Source organism: Crotalus tigris, unplaced genomic scaffold, assembly GCF_016545835.1.
Source record: "Crotalus tigris isolate CLP2741 ecotype Arizona unplaced genomic scaffold, ASM1654583v1 scf7180000017847.2079705, whole genome shotgun sequence".
Taxonomy (NCBI): Eukaryota; Metazoa; Chordata; class Lepidosauria; order Squamata; family Viperidae; genus Crotalus; species Crotalus tigris.
Genome location: NW_024096670.1, coordinates 672,281 through 688,776, shown reverse-complemented (window position 1 = coordinate 688,776; position 16,496 = coordinate 672,281). Strand labels below are relative to the sequence as shown.

The 16,496-nt window shown below is 42.3% G+C and overlaps 1 protein-coding gene across 3 annotated transcripts in view; it reads left to right on the top strand.

Annotated features, from left to right (window-relative positions):
• PARG (poly(ADP-ribose) glycohydrolase) overlaps positions 1–12,152 on the top strand; it is a 58,611-nt gene extending 46,459 nt beyond the window's left edge. For all 3 annotated transcript variants that reach the window (XM_039343364.1, XM_039343363.1, XM_039343365.1), the window contains 5 exons: positions 1,631–1,709; positions 3,581–3,689; positions 4,788–4,893; positions 9,143–9,271; positions 11,026–12,152. In XM_039343364.1, the coding sequence (XP_039199298.1) occupies positions 1,631–1,709; positions 3,581–3,689; positions 4,788–4,893; positions 9,143–9,271; positions 11,026–11,183 (581 nt within the window). In that variant the 3' untranslated portion in view covers positions 11,184–12,152. The remainder of the gene's footprint in view (positions 1–1,630; positions 1,710–3,580; positions 3,690–4,787; positions 4,894–9,142; positions 9,272–11,025) is intronic.
• The last annotated feature ends 4,344 nt before the right edge of the window (positions 12,153–16,496 follow it).

Below are 16,496 nucleotides of genomic sequence, written 5' to 3'. Positions count from 1 at the left end.
TCAGGAACAGCTAAATAACTCTCCTAGAGATGTTTTGGTTTGATCGGAAAATAAATTCCATTTTTAAAGAGCAACAGTGCTAGAGGTTGCAAATTAGTTTGAAGAAGTAAACAGAAAATGGAAAACAGAGGTGAGAAATGAACCAGTGGTTGCTCTTACATTGATTTGAAAATACTGTTAATAGGGAGAGGGGTAAGATAAATGAACCAATTGCCCTTAGATTGGTTTAAAATGTTGCTTAAACGTAAGTAAAATTGATAAGCTTTACAGGATCCAAACGACAATGGCTGTGTGAGTGAGAGTATCTTATAATTACAATTTTCATCATTAATCTGTATGAAAATTTTCCCAATGGGAGGTGAAATTAATTTTAGCTGAGGTAACTAACCCAAGGAACAACTACCAGAGAATAGTGTTGCGATCTTTATGAGTTGTTTACTAAATGTCAGCATTGTTTGCATATTAAGACCTGATGATCCTGCAAAGCTTGGTGGAAAGAGATTAAAAAAATTCTTATGGGTAAATCAAACCATTTCTGGATCTTGCATCCAAAACATGAAGCTTCTACATCTAAGATGCAAATCAAAGTAAAATGCTTTTTCAAAGTCATTAGTTCTCCTGGTGCTTTCTAATTAATATCTGTGATGCAGTCTCCTTCTTTCTTAATGGAAAACGCCATTTCATCATCTTCAATAGATCTTTGGCTGGCTTCCACCTCTCTGCTTAAGCCATTTTTTTGCTGTGTGCAGCTATCTGTCTGATAGATTTCATTTTTTTTTTTTTTCAATGATGCATCTTGACTCAGTGACTTAATGGATAGGGCCGTGCTGCTGAAATTTGCAGAAGAGACTGAGAAATTGCAAATAAATTAGATTTGATGCAATTGACCAGCATCTGCTTGAGATCATCCCACTAACAGATATGAGGTCAGTCATGCAGAAAACACAGATAGATACCTTTCCTAACCCACAAATGAATCAAAAGAATCTTAACGATCAAATAATTGTACTCTCAGATGTTTTATTTTTTGGCTTTGATAGCTGCAGACGGAATGTGAAAATCAATAAATCCGAGTGCTTCGTTTATGTAACTCTAACACTGAAAATTAATACAATATGAACCTTTTATGAATATGATGGATTTCCAGTGGGTGTTTTTCCTATGTAGAATCAGCCTGTGAGCTGGCTATGACAGTTGGGAAGAGTGGGAAAATGTTGTTCTACTTTCAAAAGCCAATAGAATAAAAGGGAGTAGCACAGCTAAGGAAAAGGGGAAAAAATGGCGGACTGCGTTGTTTGGCGACCCCCATGAAATGGTCGTTTGACCCCAAATGGGGTCCCGACCCACAGGTTGAGAACCATTGATTTAGAATATACTACATTTCCTGGGGAGAGAGGACGGATCTTTTTCCCTTTGAATTGATCTTTCTAGTCTTCTGTGCTTCCGTTTTTTTTAGTATCCCTTCCAGGTTACATTTGAGTTAATAATTCTTCTCCTTCCTCCACACTGCTAGCCTCGAACACAGAGAAAAGCTGGATCTGTGGTGAACATTTCCAGGGAATAAAGTAAAATGCTCGTCTGAAAATGAATCCTTTAATACCATGATTTTTTTATTATTGTTATTATTCAGGGACTGAACAGTACAGTGAATATACTGGCTATGCAGAAACCTACCAGTGGGCCAGGAGCCATGAAGATGACACGCCCAGGTAAAGTTCTGACCCTCCGAATGAACTTTAAATAGTAAGATTGATATTGACATAATATTTGGGGGGGGGGTTTCTTCAGAAATTCAGGCCATCGTTTCTTCCAAGCAGGAAACCTCAATCTTTCCTCTTGGATTTCATTTCATTCAATCCGTCAATTTCTATATCTTCCTTTTTCCGTCAATCACTCTGGGTGGCTTACCGTTGAAAAAAAATAAATATGTATATATTACTAATAATTAGAAATGTCTGTAAAAATGTGACTCCTGGGTATATTCATATCAGAAAATAAATAACTCAACGATCACCAGGAGAATCCAAACAGGGAAAAAATTTAATAAAACCAAGTTTTCATCCGAAACTTCCGACATCGTCAGGGTTATTATAGCCAGTTAACGGAAACGCCTTAAATCAGGTTAACTAACGTTTGCGTCCGGCTCCTAGGGACCGATGACGCGTTAGTAAACGTTAGTTAACCTTATTTAAGGCGTTTCCGTTAACTGGCTATAACCCTGACGATGTCGAAAGTTTCCGATGAAAGCTTGGTTTTATTAAATTTTTTCCCTATTTGGATTCTCCTGGTGATTGTTGAGTTATTTATTTTATGATATTACTAATAAAAATACTAAAAACATTTAAAAACAATAAAAATGCCCTGTATTTGTTAGAACTAAATATGCAAACGATGGACCAAGACTCCATAGCTCCACTTGAAAGGTACAGCTTCAGTGTAAAGCAAAGGGAAAAAGAATAATTTATCCTTTGATTTGGATGTATGACCTTCCCGTTAACGGTGATAATCTAGATAGCAAGGTATTTTGAATGGGGGAGGTTGACCATCCTTTGCAAACAATCAGATCCATGCTAGGCCTCGTTGGGAGTGTGGCAGATTTGACATTCCTGTCACAAAATCTACTCGGGGGACAAAACGTCTTGTCTTCTCCCCTCTCATCTGCCTTCTCCAATTTTAATACAGATTATTGGTAATCTAGTTGAACGTTGCCTTTTCCTAATGCTTGTTTCTGGGCTCTGAGGCTTCAGATAATCCCTTGAGAGATGAACTCAAGTGTGTCTTGTTTATATGTCTGATCTTATACCAGTTAGCATAACAACATCCTCTCTCTGTGTCTCTCTCTTCTCTCTCTCTTTCTCTCTCTGTATCTATCTCTATCTATCTATCTATCTATCTATCTATCTATCTATCTATCTATCTTTTTCTCTTCTCTCTCTCCCCCTCTCTCTCCTTCTCCTTCTCTCTCTCTCTCTCTCTCTCTCTCTCTCTCTCTCTCTCTCTCTATCTATCTATCTTCTTTTTCTCTTCTCTCTCTCCCCCTCTCTCTCCCTCTATATCTGTCTATCTATCTATCTGTCTGTCTATCTGTCTATCTATCTATCTATCTATCTATCTATCTATCTATCTATCTATCTATCTATCTATCTATCTTTTTCTCTTCTCTCTCTCCCCCTCTCTCTCCTTCTCTCTCTCTCTCTCTCTCTCTCTCTCTCTATCTTCTTTTTCTCTTCTCTCTCTCTCCCCCTCTCTCCCTCTATCTATCTATCTATCTATCTATCTATCTATCTATCTATCTTTCTTTTTCTCTTCTCTCTCTCCCCCTCTCCCCCTCTTTCTCTCTTTCCCCCTTTCTTTCTCCTCTCTCTCTCTCCCCTCTCTCTTCTCTCCCTCTGCCTTTTTTCCTCTCTCTTCTCTCTCTCCCCCTCTTTCTCCCTCTCTCCTCTCTCCCCTTTTGTCCCCCTCTCTCTCTTCTCCTCTTTCTACCCCCCCCTCTCTCTCCCCCTCTTTCTCCCCCCCTCTCTCCCCTCCCTCCCTCCCTCCCTCTCTCTCTTTTTCCCTCATTCTCTCTTCCCTTTGCCAGGGATGAATGGCAGAGACGCTGCACCGAAATTGTGGCCATAGACGCTTTTCATTTCCGATGTTTTCTCGATCAGTTCACTCCAGAGAAAATCAGAAGAGAGCTGAACAAGGCCAGTAACTTCTTAATCCCACTTGCTCTGTCGAGTTGTGTTTTGTTTTGGTTTTTAAATTTTTATTTTTGCAGCTGTGCCCTTAACGTTGGATTGACGCTGTGGCTTAAAAACAGCAAATCCAATAATAATAATAATAATAATAATAATAATAATAATAATAATAATAATAATAAGAAGAAGAAGAAGAAGAAGAAGAAGAAGAAGAAGAAGAAGAAGAAGAAGAAGAAGAAGAAGAAGAAGAAGAAGAAGAAGAAGAAGAAGAAGAAGAAGAAGAAGAAGAAGAAGAAGAAGAAGAAGAGAAACAACAGTGGACCCTTGGTAAGCTGTTGCAAGAAGATTGCACAGACTGATTACAAGCAGCGGCATGACAAAGTAGCAACAATGGTGCATTGGAAGATCTGCAAAAAATATCATTTGCCTGTAAGCAAAAACTGGTGGGATCATAAAATAGAGAAAGTCATAGAAAATGATAAAATTAAACTGCTCTGGGACTTCAGAATTCAAACAGACAAGCACCTGCAACATAACACCCCAGACTTAACAATTGTCGATAAGAAAGACAAAAAAGTCTGGATAGTGGACGTGGCAGTGCCTGGAGATAGCAGAATAGAAGAGAAAGAACTGGAGAAGATAACAAAATACAAAGACCTACAAATAGAAATAGAAAGACTGTGGCAAAAGCAAGCAAGGGTAGTACCAATAGTCATAGGCTCCTTGGGTGCAATCCCAAAACAACTGGAGCACCACTTGAACACCATTGGCATTGACAAATTCGCTATTAGTCAATTGCAAAAGGCGGCCTTATTAGGAACTGCTTCCATCCTGCGACGATATCTGTAATACCATCAAACATCCACATCTGCCTATCCCAGGTCCTGGGTAAGGACTCGATAGGTAGACAAAATGCCAAATCCAGTCTGAACATCTGGCTGACTGTGCGATGATCAATAATAATAATAATAATAATAATAATAATAGTAATAATAAAAGCAAAGTCTACCAACCCCATTATAAGCAACCTGAATAGCGACCCTCATCACAGGCATTTGAAAAACCAACACAGCAAGAGACTGTGAGCTTCTTCTCTGCCCGCAGGCCTACTGTGGCTTTTCTCGGCCTGGTGTCCCTCCACATCATCTTCCAGCGGTGGCAACAGGAAACTGGGGCTGTGGTGCTTTTGGAGGAGAATCAAGACTGAAAGGTAAACGTTACTCTCCTTGCAGTTAAATCTGGGGGTGGGGGCCTTTGGCTGTCGTGACCACTTGCTATTTCTATAGCTTTAGGCAAGAATGATGAAGAGCAAGAACGGGACAGGCGAAGGCTGAGATAAAGTTCTTCCTTCTGGGCTGCAGGACTTATAATAATAATAATAATAATAAAGTTGGAAGGGAAGTCATCTAGTCCAACCCTCCGCTCAGGCAGGAAACCTTACACCATTTCGGACCAATGGCTGTCCAGTCTCTTCTTAAAAACTTCCAGTGTTGGAGCATTTACCGCTTCTGGAGGCAGGTTGTTCCACTGGTTAATTGTTCTCACTGTCAGGAAGTTTCTCCTTAGTTCTAGGTTGCTTCTCTCCTTGGTTAGTTTCCATCCATTGCTTCTTGTCCTGCCTTCAGGGGCTTTGGAGAATACCTTGACTCCCTCTTCTTTGGGGCAGCACCTGAGATACTGGAAGACTGCTATCATGTCCCCCCTCGTCCTTCTCTTCATTAAACTAGACATACCCAATTCCAGCAGCTGTTCCTTATATGTTTTAGTCTCCAGTCCCCTGATCATCTTTGTTGCTCTTCTCTGTACTCTTTCTAGAGTCTCAACATCTTTTTTACATCGTGGTAACCAAAACTGGATGCCGTATTCCAAGTGTGGCCTTACCAAGGCATTGTAAAGTGGTATTAACTCTTCACGTGATCTTGATTCTATCTCTCTGTTAATGCAGCCTAGCACTGTGCTGGCCTTTTTGGCAGCTGCAGCACACTGCTGGCTCCTATTTAAGGGATCGTCCACTAGGTCTCCGAGGTCCCTCTCAAGACTGGATGGGAGGAAGGACTGAGGGAAAGCAACATCTGTCCATGCAAGAGGAAGGGGAGGTTGGGCCTAAGCTGTCTACCCTAGGTGGTCTGGACCTTCAGAGGCTCCAAGAGAGCTGAAGGCTCCGTTCCAGACTACTGTTGAATTCTGTTGTGAGCACTTTTTTATTCAGAAACGTGTGTCACCAAACAGAAGGTCCATCTGACCAAAACAGCAGCTGATTTGTCAAATGCATTTCTAAAAATCAAGACTGAACTGCTTATCCTTTCCAGGTTGCAATTTTTCTCCTGTTTGTGCCTCTTAGTCCATGTAAATGTCGAGGGCGGGAAAATCAGGAGTCCATCCAGGCAGTTCAAATGAATTGTTGTTGTTAGTTGCGAAGTCGTGTCCAACTCATCACGACCCCATGGACAATGTTCCTCCAGACCTTCCTGTCCTCTACCACCTTCTGGAGTCCATTGAAGCTCACGCCTACTGCTTCAATGACTCCATCCAGCCACCTCATTCTCTGTTGTCCCCTTCTTCTCTTGCCCTCCATCTTTCCCAGCATCAGGCTCTTCTCCAGTGAGTCCTTCCTTCTCATTAGGTGGCCAAAGGACTTGAGTTTCAACTTCAGGATCTGGCCTTCTAGAGAGCAGTCAGGGTTGATCTCCTCTAGGACTGACCGGTTTGATCGCCTTGCAGTCCAGGGGACTCGCAGGAGTCTTCTCCAGCACCATAGTTCAAAGGCCTCAATTCTTTGGTGCTCAGCTTTGGTCCAACTTTCACAGCCATATATTGCAATTGGGAAAACCATGGCCTTGACTATACGTACTTTTGTTGGCAGGATGATGTCTCTGCTTTTTAGGATGCTGTCTAGATTTGCCATAGGAAAGCTATCTTGGAGCCCAGGAAGATAAAATCTATCACTACCTCCATTTCTTCCCCATCTATTTGCCAGGAATTGAGAGGGCCCGATGCCATGATCGTGGTTTTCTTAATGTTGAGTTCAAATGAATATAAAGGTTTATTGCAAGCGTAACCTCTCTACAAGAATCTGAGCTACTAATGGCCCAAGCAAATTGGTGGTAAATAAGAATCAAAGGGAATTCAAGTGCGGGCCGATCTTAGCTCGCTTGCGAGCACAAAAGGAATCGAGACTGATCACGTGTTTGACACCTCATCTCCCCTCGGACTCAGCAGGGTCACCTACAGTACATTAATTTCATTTTTCAGTTCTCTGGTATTCAGCCCTCATTATGCTATCTCCAGTAGAGGAAGTGAATTGCTTCTTTCTTAGCAGTGGGTCACCTTCCACTCAACACCATGGCTGCTTTTTTTTTTTTTTTTAAATGCCATGTCGTTTTGATGAAGGGTTTTTCATGAAAACTTGAGTTGCTGAAGCTGTAGCAAATTCACAGCGTTTCTCGGAGCTTGATTGAAACCGATAGAAGAGAATGGATTAAAACCACCATTCTTGCTGGAAATTTGATCTTGTGGGCCACCACGGTTTCCGTTGGCGGGCTCTCCGGAGCCCTTTCATTAAAGACTGCCGAGGTAATGACTTAAAAGCTAACCAGCTGATGTAATGTAAGATGTAATGATGGGAATGACGCAGCAGGGTCTGTGTCTCTTTAAGAGGCAGTAGGGTCTGTGTCTCTTTAAGAGCCAGCAGGGTCTGTATCTCTTTAAGAGCTTTGTATAAAAGGGATGGCTCCGCAGGTGCGTGCTCTCTCTTCTGTTTTCCTACTGTAACTGCTGTGGGTTGGAGCCTGCTGTGTCAACACGTCTATGTATATTGTTGCTGGTGTATGATATTGTAGATAGTGTAAGATAAACCACCATGTAATACAGACCACTGCTTACTGTGTTTACTCCTGGGTTATCTTCGCGCAACAAGACTGTGCATGCTCTGGCAAAGACTGCGATATTTTCTTGTGTTTACAGATAGTCCTTGACTCACTACCACTGTTGAGCCCCGAATTTATGCTGCTAAGTGAAACATTTAAATGTTCAGTGAGGTTTTGCCCCGTTTTATGACCTTGTTAAGTGAATCACGTAACCCAACTGTGACATGAAGCTGGCTCCCCACATTGACTTTGTCAGAAGGTCCCGTGATGCCAGGACGCTGCGACCGTTGTAAATATGAACCAGTTGCCAAGCGTCCGAATTTTGATCCCGTGACCGTGGGGATGCCGCCACGGCCGTAAGTGTGAAAAACGGTCATCGGTCGCTTTTTCCATTGCCATCGTAATTTTGAACGGTCACTAAAGGAACTCTTGTAAGTCGAGGACTGCCTGGTATCCGTGGAAGCAGTGTCTTTCCAAGCACTTTTTAATGCAGTTTGAGGTTAAAATCTATCATCTTGAGCAAATAAATGGGCAAAGACATTAAGGTTGACCTGCAGAAACACCAGCTATTTTATAGGGAGATCTCTAAAAGCAGATAAGGTAAGCATCCGTTTTTCTGACCCTTTGCTTGCCTTGTCTTGACCGCCTAGCTCAGGGGTGGGAAACCTTGGCTCTTTTATGACAGGTGGACTTCAGCTCCCAGAATTCCTGAGCCAGCATGACTCAGCTTGGAAACCTCTCCCTTTCCCCTCAGCATGGCTGGCTCAGGAGTAAGTCTTCATCCTGGTTCATCCAAGCCAGGATAGATAAGCAACATGGCGACTGCTTTGGGAAGAAGGTTACAGTTTATTGAAGAAGCAGAAGGATGGTCCTTGCAAGGAGCAGAGAGGAAAGAGAGAGGTTGAGCACATGGGCAGTAGGTTTTATACCCCCTCTAGCCTTGTTTGGAATAGTTTCCTGTTCCTGTGGCATGAACCTTGAGGCTGTTTCTGAGTGTTTTTCTAGGCCTTGATATCTGTGGTTTTATCCTATTATCATATCCTGCTTCCCAGGTGATGGGGCTAATGACTCCTAGAGTTTGGGTGGGGCATGCAGATCTTCTCTTTGTCTTCTTCATTGCTCTGGCTTCAACTCTCTGATAGTTTTACATCTGCATTTGTATGGGGCTATCTCTTGCTTGGGGCAGAGAGATAGATTTGGGGTCAGGTTTGGTTTTAAAAAAAAAATCCTTTAGAGGAAAAATATATTTTTCTGCCCTTTTAATATTTCCTTCTCTGGGCTAACTTCCTTCAGCTGGCTCAGGAATTCTGGGAGTTGAAGTCCACCAGTCATAAAAGAGCCAAGCTTGCCTACCCCTGCCCTAGTTAAAAGATAAGCAGCACACGCCTTCCATGTTGTTGAATTACAGTTTCGATCTTCCCAGGACAAACTCACGTTGTCCACCCCTTCAGGTAGATAACATCTCCTGAACATAGTGGCTGTCTCTCATGAGAAGCACCTCAGCGCAGGTCGCTGAAGCCTCACTTCAGTTGTCCTCCTCCTCCTCCTCCTCCTCCTCCATTGATCACTGGTTCTTCTCTTCCTTTGCTTTAGCCTTAATACAGATCTTGGCAGCTGCTGAGGCTGGACGCGACGTGGTTTATTTCACTTTTGGAGATGCGGAGTTGATGAGAGACATTTACAGCATGCACACCTTTCTGACCAAGAGGGGCCAAGTGGTGGGTACGTATCATCTCCATTCTTTCCCTTTGGAAGCACCGTCGACGATACGGAAGGGAGGGGCAGTGCTTACTAGGAGAGGTCAAGGAAAACATCTTGGTGAATTTTTTTTAAAAAAAAAAACAAACCCCCCCCCCCTTGAATTTGGTATTGAGAAGTCAAATTTGGGCGAAGCTCGACTCAGCCGTGCTAACGTGCTTTCCGTAAGAATAGATGCTGAAGACCATGGATCTTATACATCATAATGTATCAAAAAAAGATGTTGAGACTCTAGAAAGAGTACAAAGAAGAGCAACAAGATGATTAGGGGACTGGAGGCTAAAACATATAAAGAATGGTTGCTGGAATTGGGAATGTCTAGTTTAACGAAGAGCAGGACAAGGGGGGACAGGATAGCAGTCTTCCAATATCTCAGGGGCTGCCCCAAAGAAGAGGGAGTCAAGCTATTCTCCAAAGCTCCTGAAGGCAGGACAAGAAGCTAATGGAAACTCATCAAGGAGAGAAGCAGCCTAGAACTAAGGAGAAACTTCCTGACAGTTAGAACGATTAACCAGTGGAACAACCTGCCTCCAGAAGCGGTGAATGCTCCAACACTGGAGGTTTTTAAGAAGAGACTGGATAGCCATTTGTCCGAAATGGTATAGGGTTACCTGCCTGAGCAGGGGATTGGACTTGATGACCTCCAAAGTCCCTTCCAACTTTATTATTATTATTATAACCACAGGCTCAAACCTTTTCAAAAAAGGTTGAGTCGTTGTCTCCAACCCCTTTAGAAATGTCTCTCCAGTTGTAATATTTACTGGAGAGTTGTGTTTTGATCCGTGCGAATAGGTGGTGTTTAATGTGCTTTTAATCTGGGCGTTGGATCTGTGGTAGTCAGCCCAGAATCTTCTTTGAGTTGGGCAGATTTTTCTTGGTTGGTTGGTTGGTTTTACTTATATCCTGCTTTGAATATGTTTTACAAATAACTCAAGGCTGCGAACATATCCAACACCTTTTCCTCTTCTTACTATCCCTGTCAGGTGGGCTGGGCTGAGAGAGATTAATTGGCCCCAAAGTCATCTAGCTGGCTTTCAGGGTTAAGGCAGGACTAGAACTCACGGTGTCTTACTTTCTAGCCTTAAGTACTAGGCCAGGGGCAGGCCATCTTGGCTCTTTTAGAACTCATGGACTTCAACTCCCAGAATTCCTGAGCCAGCCATGCTGAGGGGAAAGGGGGAGGTTTCCAAGCTGAGCCAGGCTGGCTCAGGAATTCTGGGAGTTGAAGTCCACGAGTCATAAAAGACCCAAGTTTGAAGACCCCTGGTTTAAATATTTAAATATTTTTTCCTCATGGTCATGCGATCAAAATTCAGGCATTTGGGCAGGAGTAGGCCGCCTGGGCTCTTTTAGGACTGGTGAACTTCAACTCCCAGAATTCCTGAGCCAACTCCCCGAATTCCTGAGCCAGCCACGCTGAAGGGAAAGGGAGAGGTTTCCAAGCTCAGGAATTCTGGGAGTTGAAGTCCACGGATCCTAAAAGAGCCAAGGTTGCGTACTTCTGGTCTAGACCAAGCTGGCTCTCCATGAACCAAAGCGGTGAAGTGAATCAACTGGGGTTGAGCCCCTTGACCACTGCGGCAAGCAAGGTTGTAAAATGTGGCTGCAAAATTCACTTCATAACAGAAATTTGGGGTCACATTTGTGGCCGTAAGCCAAGGACTTGCCTGTATATCACTTTTTGTTTCTTCCTCTCTGTCCTTCTTCCCGTTTTCCAGGAGACGTTTACAAGCTGTTGCTTCGATACTACCATGAGGAATGCCGGTGTTGTTCCACTTCGAGGCCAGAAGTCAAACTCTACCCCTTTGTCTACAGCGTCGTTGAGTCCTACATAAACCCTCCCGAGGATGAGAAAGGACTGGGTTTTGAGGACTAGAACCATCGCCCGCCCAACGATTGCGCTTTTTCCCTTTTTTCCGATGAAATATCAATTGAATTGCTGGAGGTTATATATATAGATGGTCTGAAGGCCAACGCTGATATTTGAGAAGCAGCCTTTTTTTTTCTTTCCAAAGCAGAAAGTAAACTTGATCACAACGCATAGAGCTTCATTCCTTTCTCCTCCGTGGTCAAGACATGGTGATGGGCAGAAGACTTACATTCCTTATAGGAGTCTCTGAAAATACATTGATAACATGCCTGCCTTTTTATTTTTATAATTATCTCAGTGTCGACATGCATTCATTGGAGGGGTACACTGGCATAGACACGTTTGCCATACGAATAAGTGATTTCTTTAGCTCACACTGCAGCAGTATAACTTTTAAGGGGTAGGTGTGGCGGGAAACACCCCACCCCCCCCCAAAAAAATTATATGTATATGCATTACATACATAATTCAAGTCATCCTGATTTTTTTTTAAAAAAAAAAATAGATTTTTTTTTTCCAAACACTCTTTTTTCTGGGTTAACAAAAGTTCTGAAATAGGTGAGGATAAGAGAAAAACAGTGAGTTATCCCAGAATTATCCTCTGAACGAAAAACAGCTGGACGAGGACAGTGGCGTATTGGGGATTGCAGACCGGCAAGATTGGATTTAGAAATGGTCAAGAGACTTTTTGATATAGTCTTACATTTTAAAAACCCATAGCTAGGGCCATATCTTTATGATACAATTAAAACAGCTTTTTTTTTCTTTAAATCAATTGCACAGAAGTTCTCAGCTGGGATTTTGCGATCCCGCCGAGAGGCAAATAGAGAAATATATATTATTTAAATGTACGATTAAAAAAAAAAACCTAGACTGTTACACTTAGGGCATTCATTATATAATTCTGACAGCTCTGTACAGCATGCCCCGGGTGCGGCTTGGAAGGTCATTAAAAGTGATTGACTTATCGATTAAGGAGCAGGTTTGAGGATGTGCGTGTTCTTTCCGTAGCCTTTCCAGTGAGCTCTTAAGAAAAAGTTACCTCTGGGTGGGGGGGAGAGAAAGGAAAGGAAAATGGCAAGATACTAGGTGCTCACTGTGAATTTGGCAAGGGAGGAAAACAGGTGTCATGGTTCCGACAGATGAAACTCTTCAGAGAACTTCGAGGCGTTGTTTACCTTAAAGCAATGGTTCTCAACCTGTGGGTCGGGACCCCATTTGGGGTCGAACGACCATTTCACGGGGGTCGCCAAACAACGCAGTCCGCCATTTTTTTCCCCCTTTTCCTTAGCTGTGCTACTTCCTTTTATTCTATTGGCTTTTGAAAGCCAACAGAATAGACTCTCTTGAATAGAGTCCAATTCTATTGGCTTTCAAAAGCCAATAGGAATTGTCCAGGCTGTCTCTGCCCTGCTGAGCCCGCCAAAAGTCCCATTCTGCAAACGGTGCTGCACCAGTTGAGTAGTCCTCGACTTACGATCGGTTGAGTAGTCCTCGACTTACGACCGGTTGGGGGTCGCGGCATTAAAAAGGTTGAGAACCACTGCCTTAAAGAATCTTTATTTGAGAAGCATAGCATCGGCACTAACACGGTCGAAGCCAAAACTTGGATTCCCCTCCCCTCGGCACATCGTATCAGTTTTGGATGTCAGTTTTGGATGTATTCTGATCGAAGTGGACATTCCTAGAATTGTATGTTATAAGTTTAAGGAACGTACATCGAGCTTATTTAATAATTTTTGGTAGAACTTTTACAAAATGATATGCGGAAGAAACAACCTTGAGGCTAAAAAAAAACCACACACACACACACACACACACACACACACACACAAAGGGCCTGTGTGTCTTTCACGTTGCTCAGTTTAATTGGACGCCAACTTTTTGTCTTCATTTTTCAACCTCAAAGACAGGTTGAAACGTGTTTCCCCACCCCACTGCTAACTCCACCAACAGCAGGGAATTGGAATCTTTCCGTTTTGTTTCTGACCTTTTTAAATCTCTCCCACTTCCCAAGGGAAAAAATATCATTGTTTAAAAACAAAAAGGCCTGGAGTTAAATAAGAGAGAGACTTCATCGGGAGATTTTTTTTTTTTTTTTTAATTATTGAACGAAGCATCTGTTCTTTAAAAAAGAGCGACTCTCCTGGGAAAGGCTTAGAGCAAAGAATTGCTGGTGAGAATTGCTAAGTTGATACCACCACCAACCCCATTTTGTGAACATTGCATTTTACTTTTTTGAAAACCCACATGGGGAACATTTTCCAACCAAAGGCTGGATTTTAATCCGGGAATTCAAACAGGGACACAAGAGTGCCTTTTTCCAATTGCACCTTCTGCTGTGAAAATGATCCATCTAGAAGACGGTAACAATTAGTCAGTTTTAGCTAATTTCAAAAAAAAAAAAAAGCTAAGTAGAGCCGGACCAGGCTGATACTTGGATCAGGCATCAGGAAATCCTCGTAGTTTAAACCAGAAGATGGAAATGACTTTTCATTTACCGTGCTTTTAAATGATCAAAATTATCAAATCGTTTTTAAAGTACAATTTCTTTCAAAAAAAAGGGCGTTTTTAAAAATATCATTCGTACATTGTTAATTTTTAATGCAATTAGTAGAGCGTGCGTTTCTCCCTTGATTTCTGATGTGCCTTTAAAAAAAAAAGTGATCCTCATTATCATCATCCCAAAATTAGAGAGCAGAAAACTAATAAAGAAGTCAGGAGAAAAACCAGCATTTTGAAAGATTGATTGATTGATATAATAATAATAATAATAATAATAATAAAGTTGGAAGGAGTCTTGGAGGTCATCTAGTCCTGCTCAGGCAGGAAACCCTATACCGTTTCGGACCAATGGCTGTCCAGTCTCTTCTTAAAAACTTCCAGTGTTGGAGCATTCACCGCTTCTGGAGGCAGGTTGTTCCACTGGTTAATTGTTTTCACTGTCAGGAAGCTTCTCCTTAGTTCTAGGTTGCTTCTCTCCTTGATTAGTTTCCATCCGCTGCTTCTTGTCCTGCCTTCAGGCGATTGATTGTATGGCATCTACAGAGGTCATGTTATCATTGATATATAACACTAATAATTTTTGAGAGTTTACCAGAGATCAACAATACACCAAAACACAGCAGGAACAATTAGAGGCAGGCGGTGTGAGTTTCAAAAAAACATGTCCCTGCATGTGTCTTCACCTCGGACACCATTTCTAAGAATAATAAAAACAAAAGACAGACAACAAACAAATCTTTCAATACAACTATTGACAGATCGCATTGTCTAAACCGTTAATATTACAGTTCTGACACGTGCATCATGATGGACGTATACGTAATGCATGCAAAATACGTTCACCCTGGAAGAGCAAGAACGAACAGTGCATGGAGGAAGTTACATCCTGAATAAAACACCTTGAAGAAGTCAGTTCAAAATGCATTTCTATTATTGTCAAGAAAACCACATGTAGTGTTCATGCACGAACTGAACGCTAGGAAATTTTGAGTTTGAATTTCCCCAAAGTTTTCCCCCTTGTTTCTCTGGTCAAGGAAGACTCATTCAGACATTTGCAAAAAAAATAAAATACTTTAAATCCACTGATGCAAACTGGAAGATTGACCCAGAGTTACTCTTTCGCTTAACCTACATGGGCAATTGACTCATACTTTTTCATAACATAATTGCAGGTATTGGGGACCCCAGATAGATTAACAATGTTGGAAGGGATCTTGGGGGGTCTTCTAGTCCCAATCCTTTGCTCAGGCAGGAAACTCTGTACCATTTCAGACAATCAAATCTCTTCTCAACCCCCCCCCCCCAGTGACGGAACATACACAACTTTTGAAGGCAAGCCCTTCCACTGATTAATTGTTCTGTCTGGAAATTTCTCCTTAACTTCTAGGCGGCTTCTCTCCTTGATTAGGGACCTTGTTTTTTTTTTTGTCCTGCCTTCAGGTGCTTTGGAGAATAAGTTGGCCCTCTCTTCAGATAGCTCTCTTGAGCTTCAAAAGCAACGGAGGCATTGACCGACAGAATCGTTGAACCCAGGGCAAAGGATTCTTCATTTCTTGTAGACATTTCCCAAAACCTGGCTATTGATAGTCAACCGTTTTGTTTTTTTTTAACTCAGACATCTTGTTTCTTGGGAATGAGAGTGTTAATCTAAAAACAAGAGCAACAAAAGGCCACGGAAGACTTAAATCTCTACCATCCAGTTGGTTTCCAACTTCCGCCTTTTGGAAATGCCGCTGTGGTCTCTATTGAATTTTAAAAAATGGCTTTTCTGGGAATGAAATGGGCTAAGAATAATGAGCGTCAGGAAAGAGTTAAAGTATCCCTCTGACTGCCTATCTTTTCCAAACACGCTTAACGTTTTTTTTTTTAAAACAAATTGGCACAATTTATAAAATGTAAAATATCAGCGGCTGTAGTTTTCTGACATCCCCGCCACTGAACAAGCTTCATATTTATGGTCCTGTTATGTTTGTAGCTGATCCCTCGTGCATTTATCATTGCTTAAGTGAAGGCAGCCTAAGAGCTGTGTATGAACCTTCTCTTTCCTGATACCCCCATTACAGCCTTCCCATCCATTTCTACACAACCTGTCAGCTTGTTTTTGCAGACTTCCTGCAATTCAGAATGGAGCGACACACCGACGGCGGTTAAAAGAGATCTAGCGTGTTCATTTATGTATCAGTGGCCTCACCTATCCTGGACAGACCCTCCATTGTATTAGCACAAGTTAGCAATATGTGAAAGTTGGACCATAAGAAAGGCTGAGCGCCAAAGAATTCAGGCCTTTGAACTATAGTGCTGGAGAAGACTCCTGCGAGTCCCCTGGACTGCAAGGTGATCAAACCGGTCAGTCCTAGAGGAGATCAACCCCGACTGCTCTTTAGAAGGCCAGATCCTGAAGCTGAAACTCAAGTACTTTGGCCACCTAATGAGAAGGAAGGACTCCCTGGAGAAGAGCCTGATGCTGGGAAAGATGGAGGGCAAGAGAAGAAGGGGACGACAGAGAATGAGGTGGCTGGATGGAGTCACTGAAGCAGGAGGGGTGAGCTTAAATGAACTCCAGAAGATGGTAGAGGACAGGAAGGCCTGGAGGAACCTTGTCCATGGGGTCGTGATGGGTCGGACACGACTTCGCAACTAACAACAAAAGCAATATGTTTTCTCAGTACCAATGAGTTAGCAGTTTAAGCTTTACAGCTTAGGTTTAAAACTTGACACAGTGCTCATTCCAGAAGTTCATACCAAATGCATCTGGAATGTTTGCGTGTTATGGAGACTTACAGTGAGGTGAAGATTTCAAGGCGATCTTTGTGA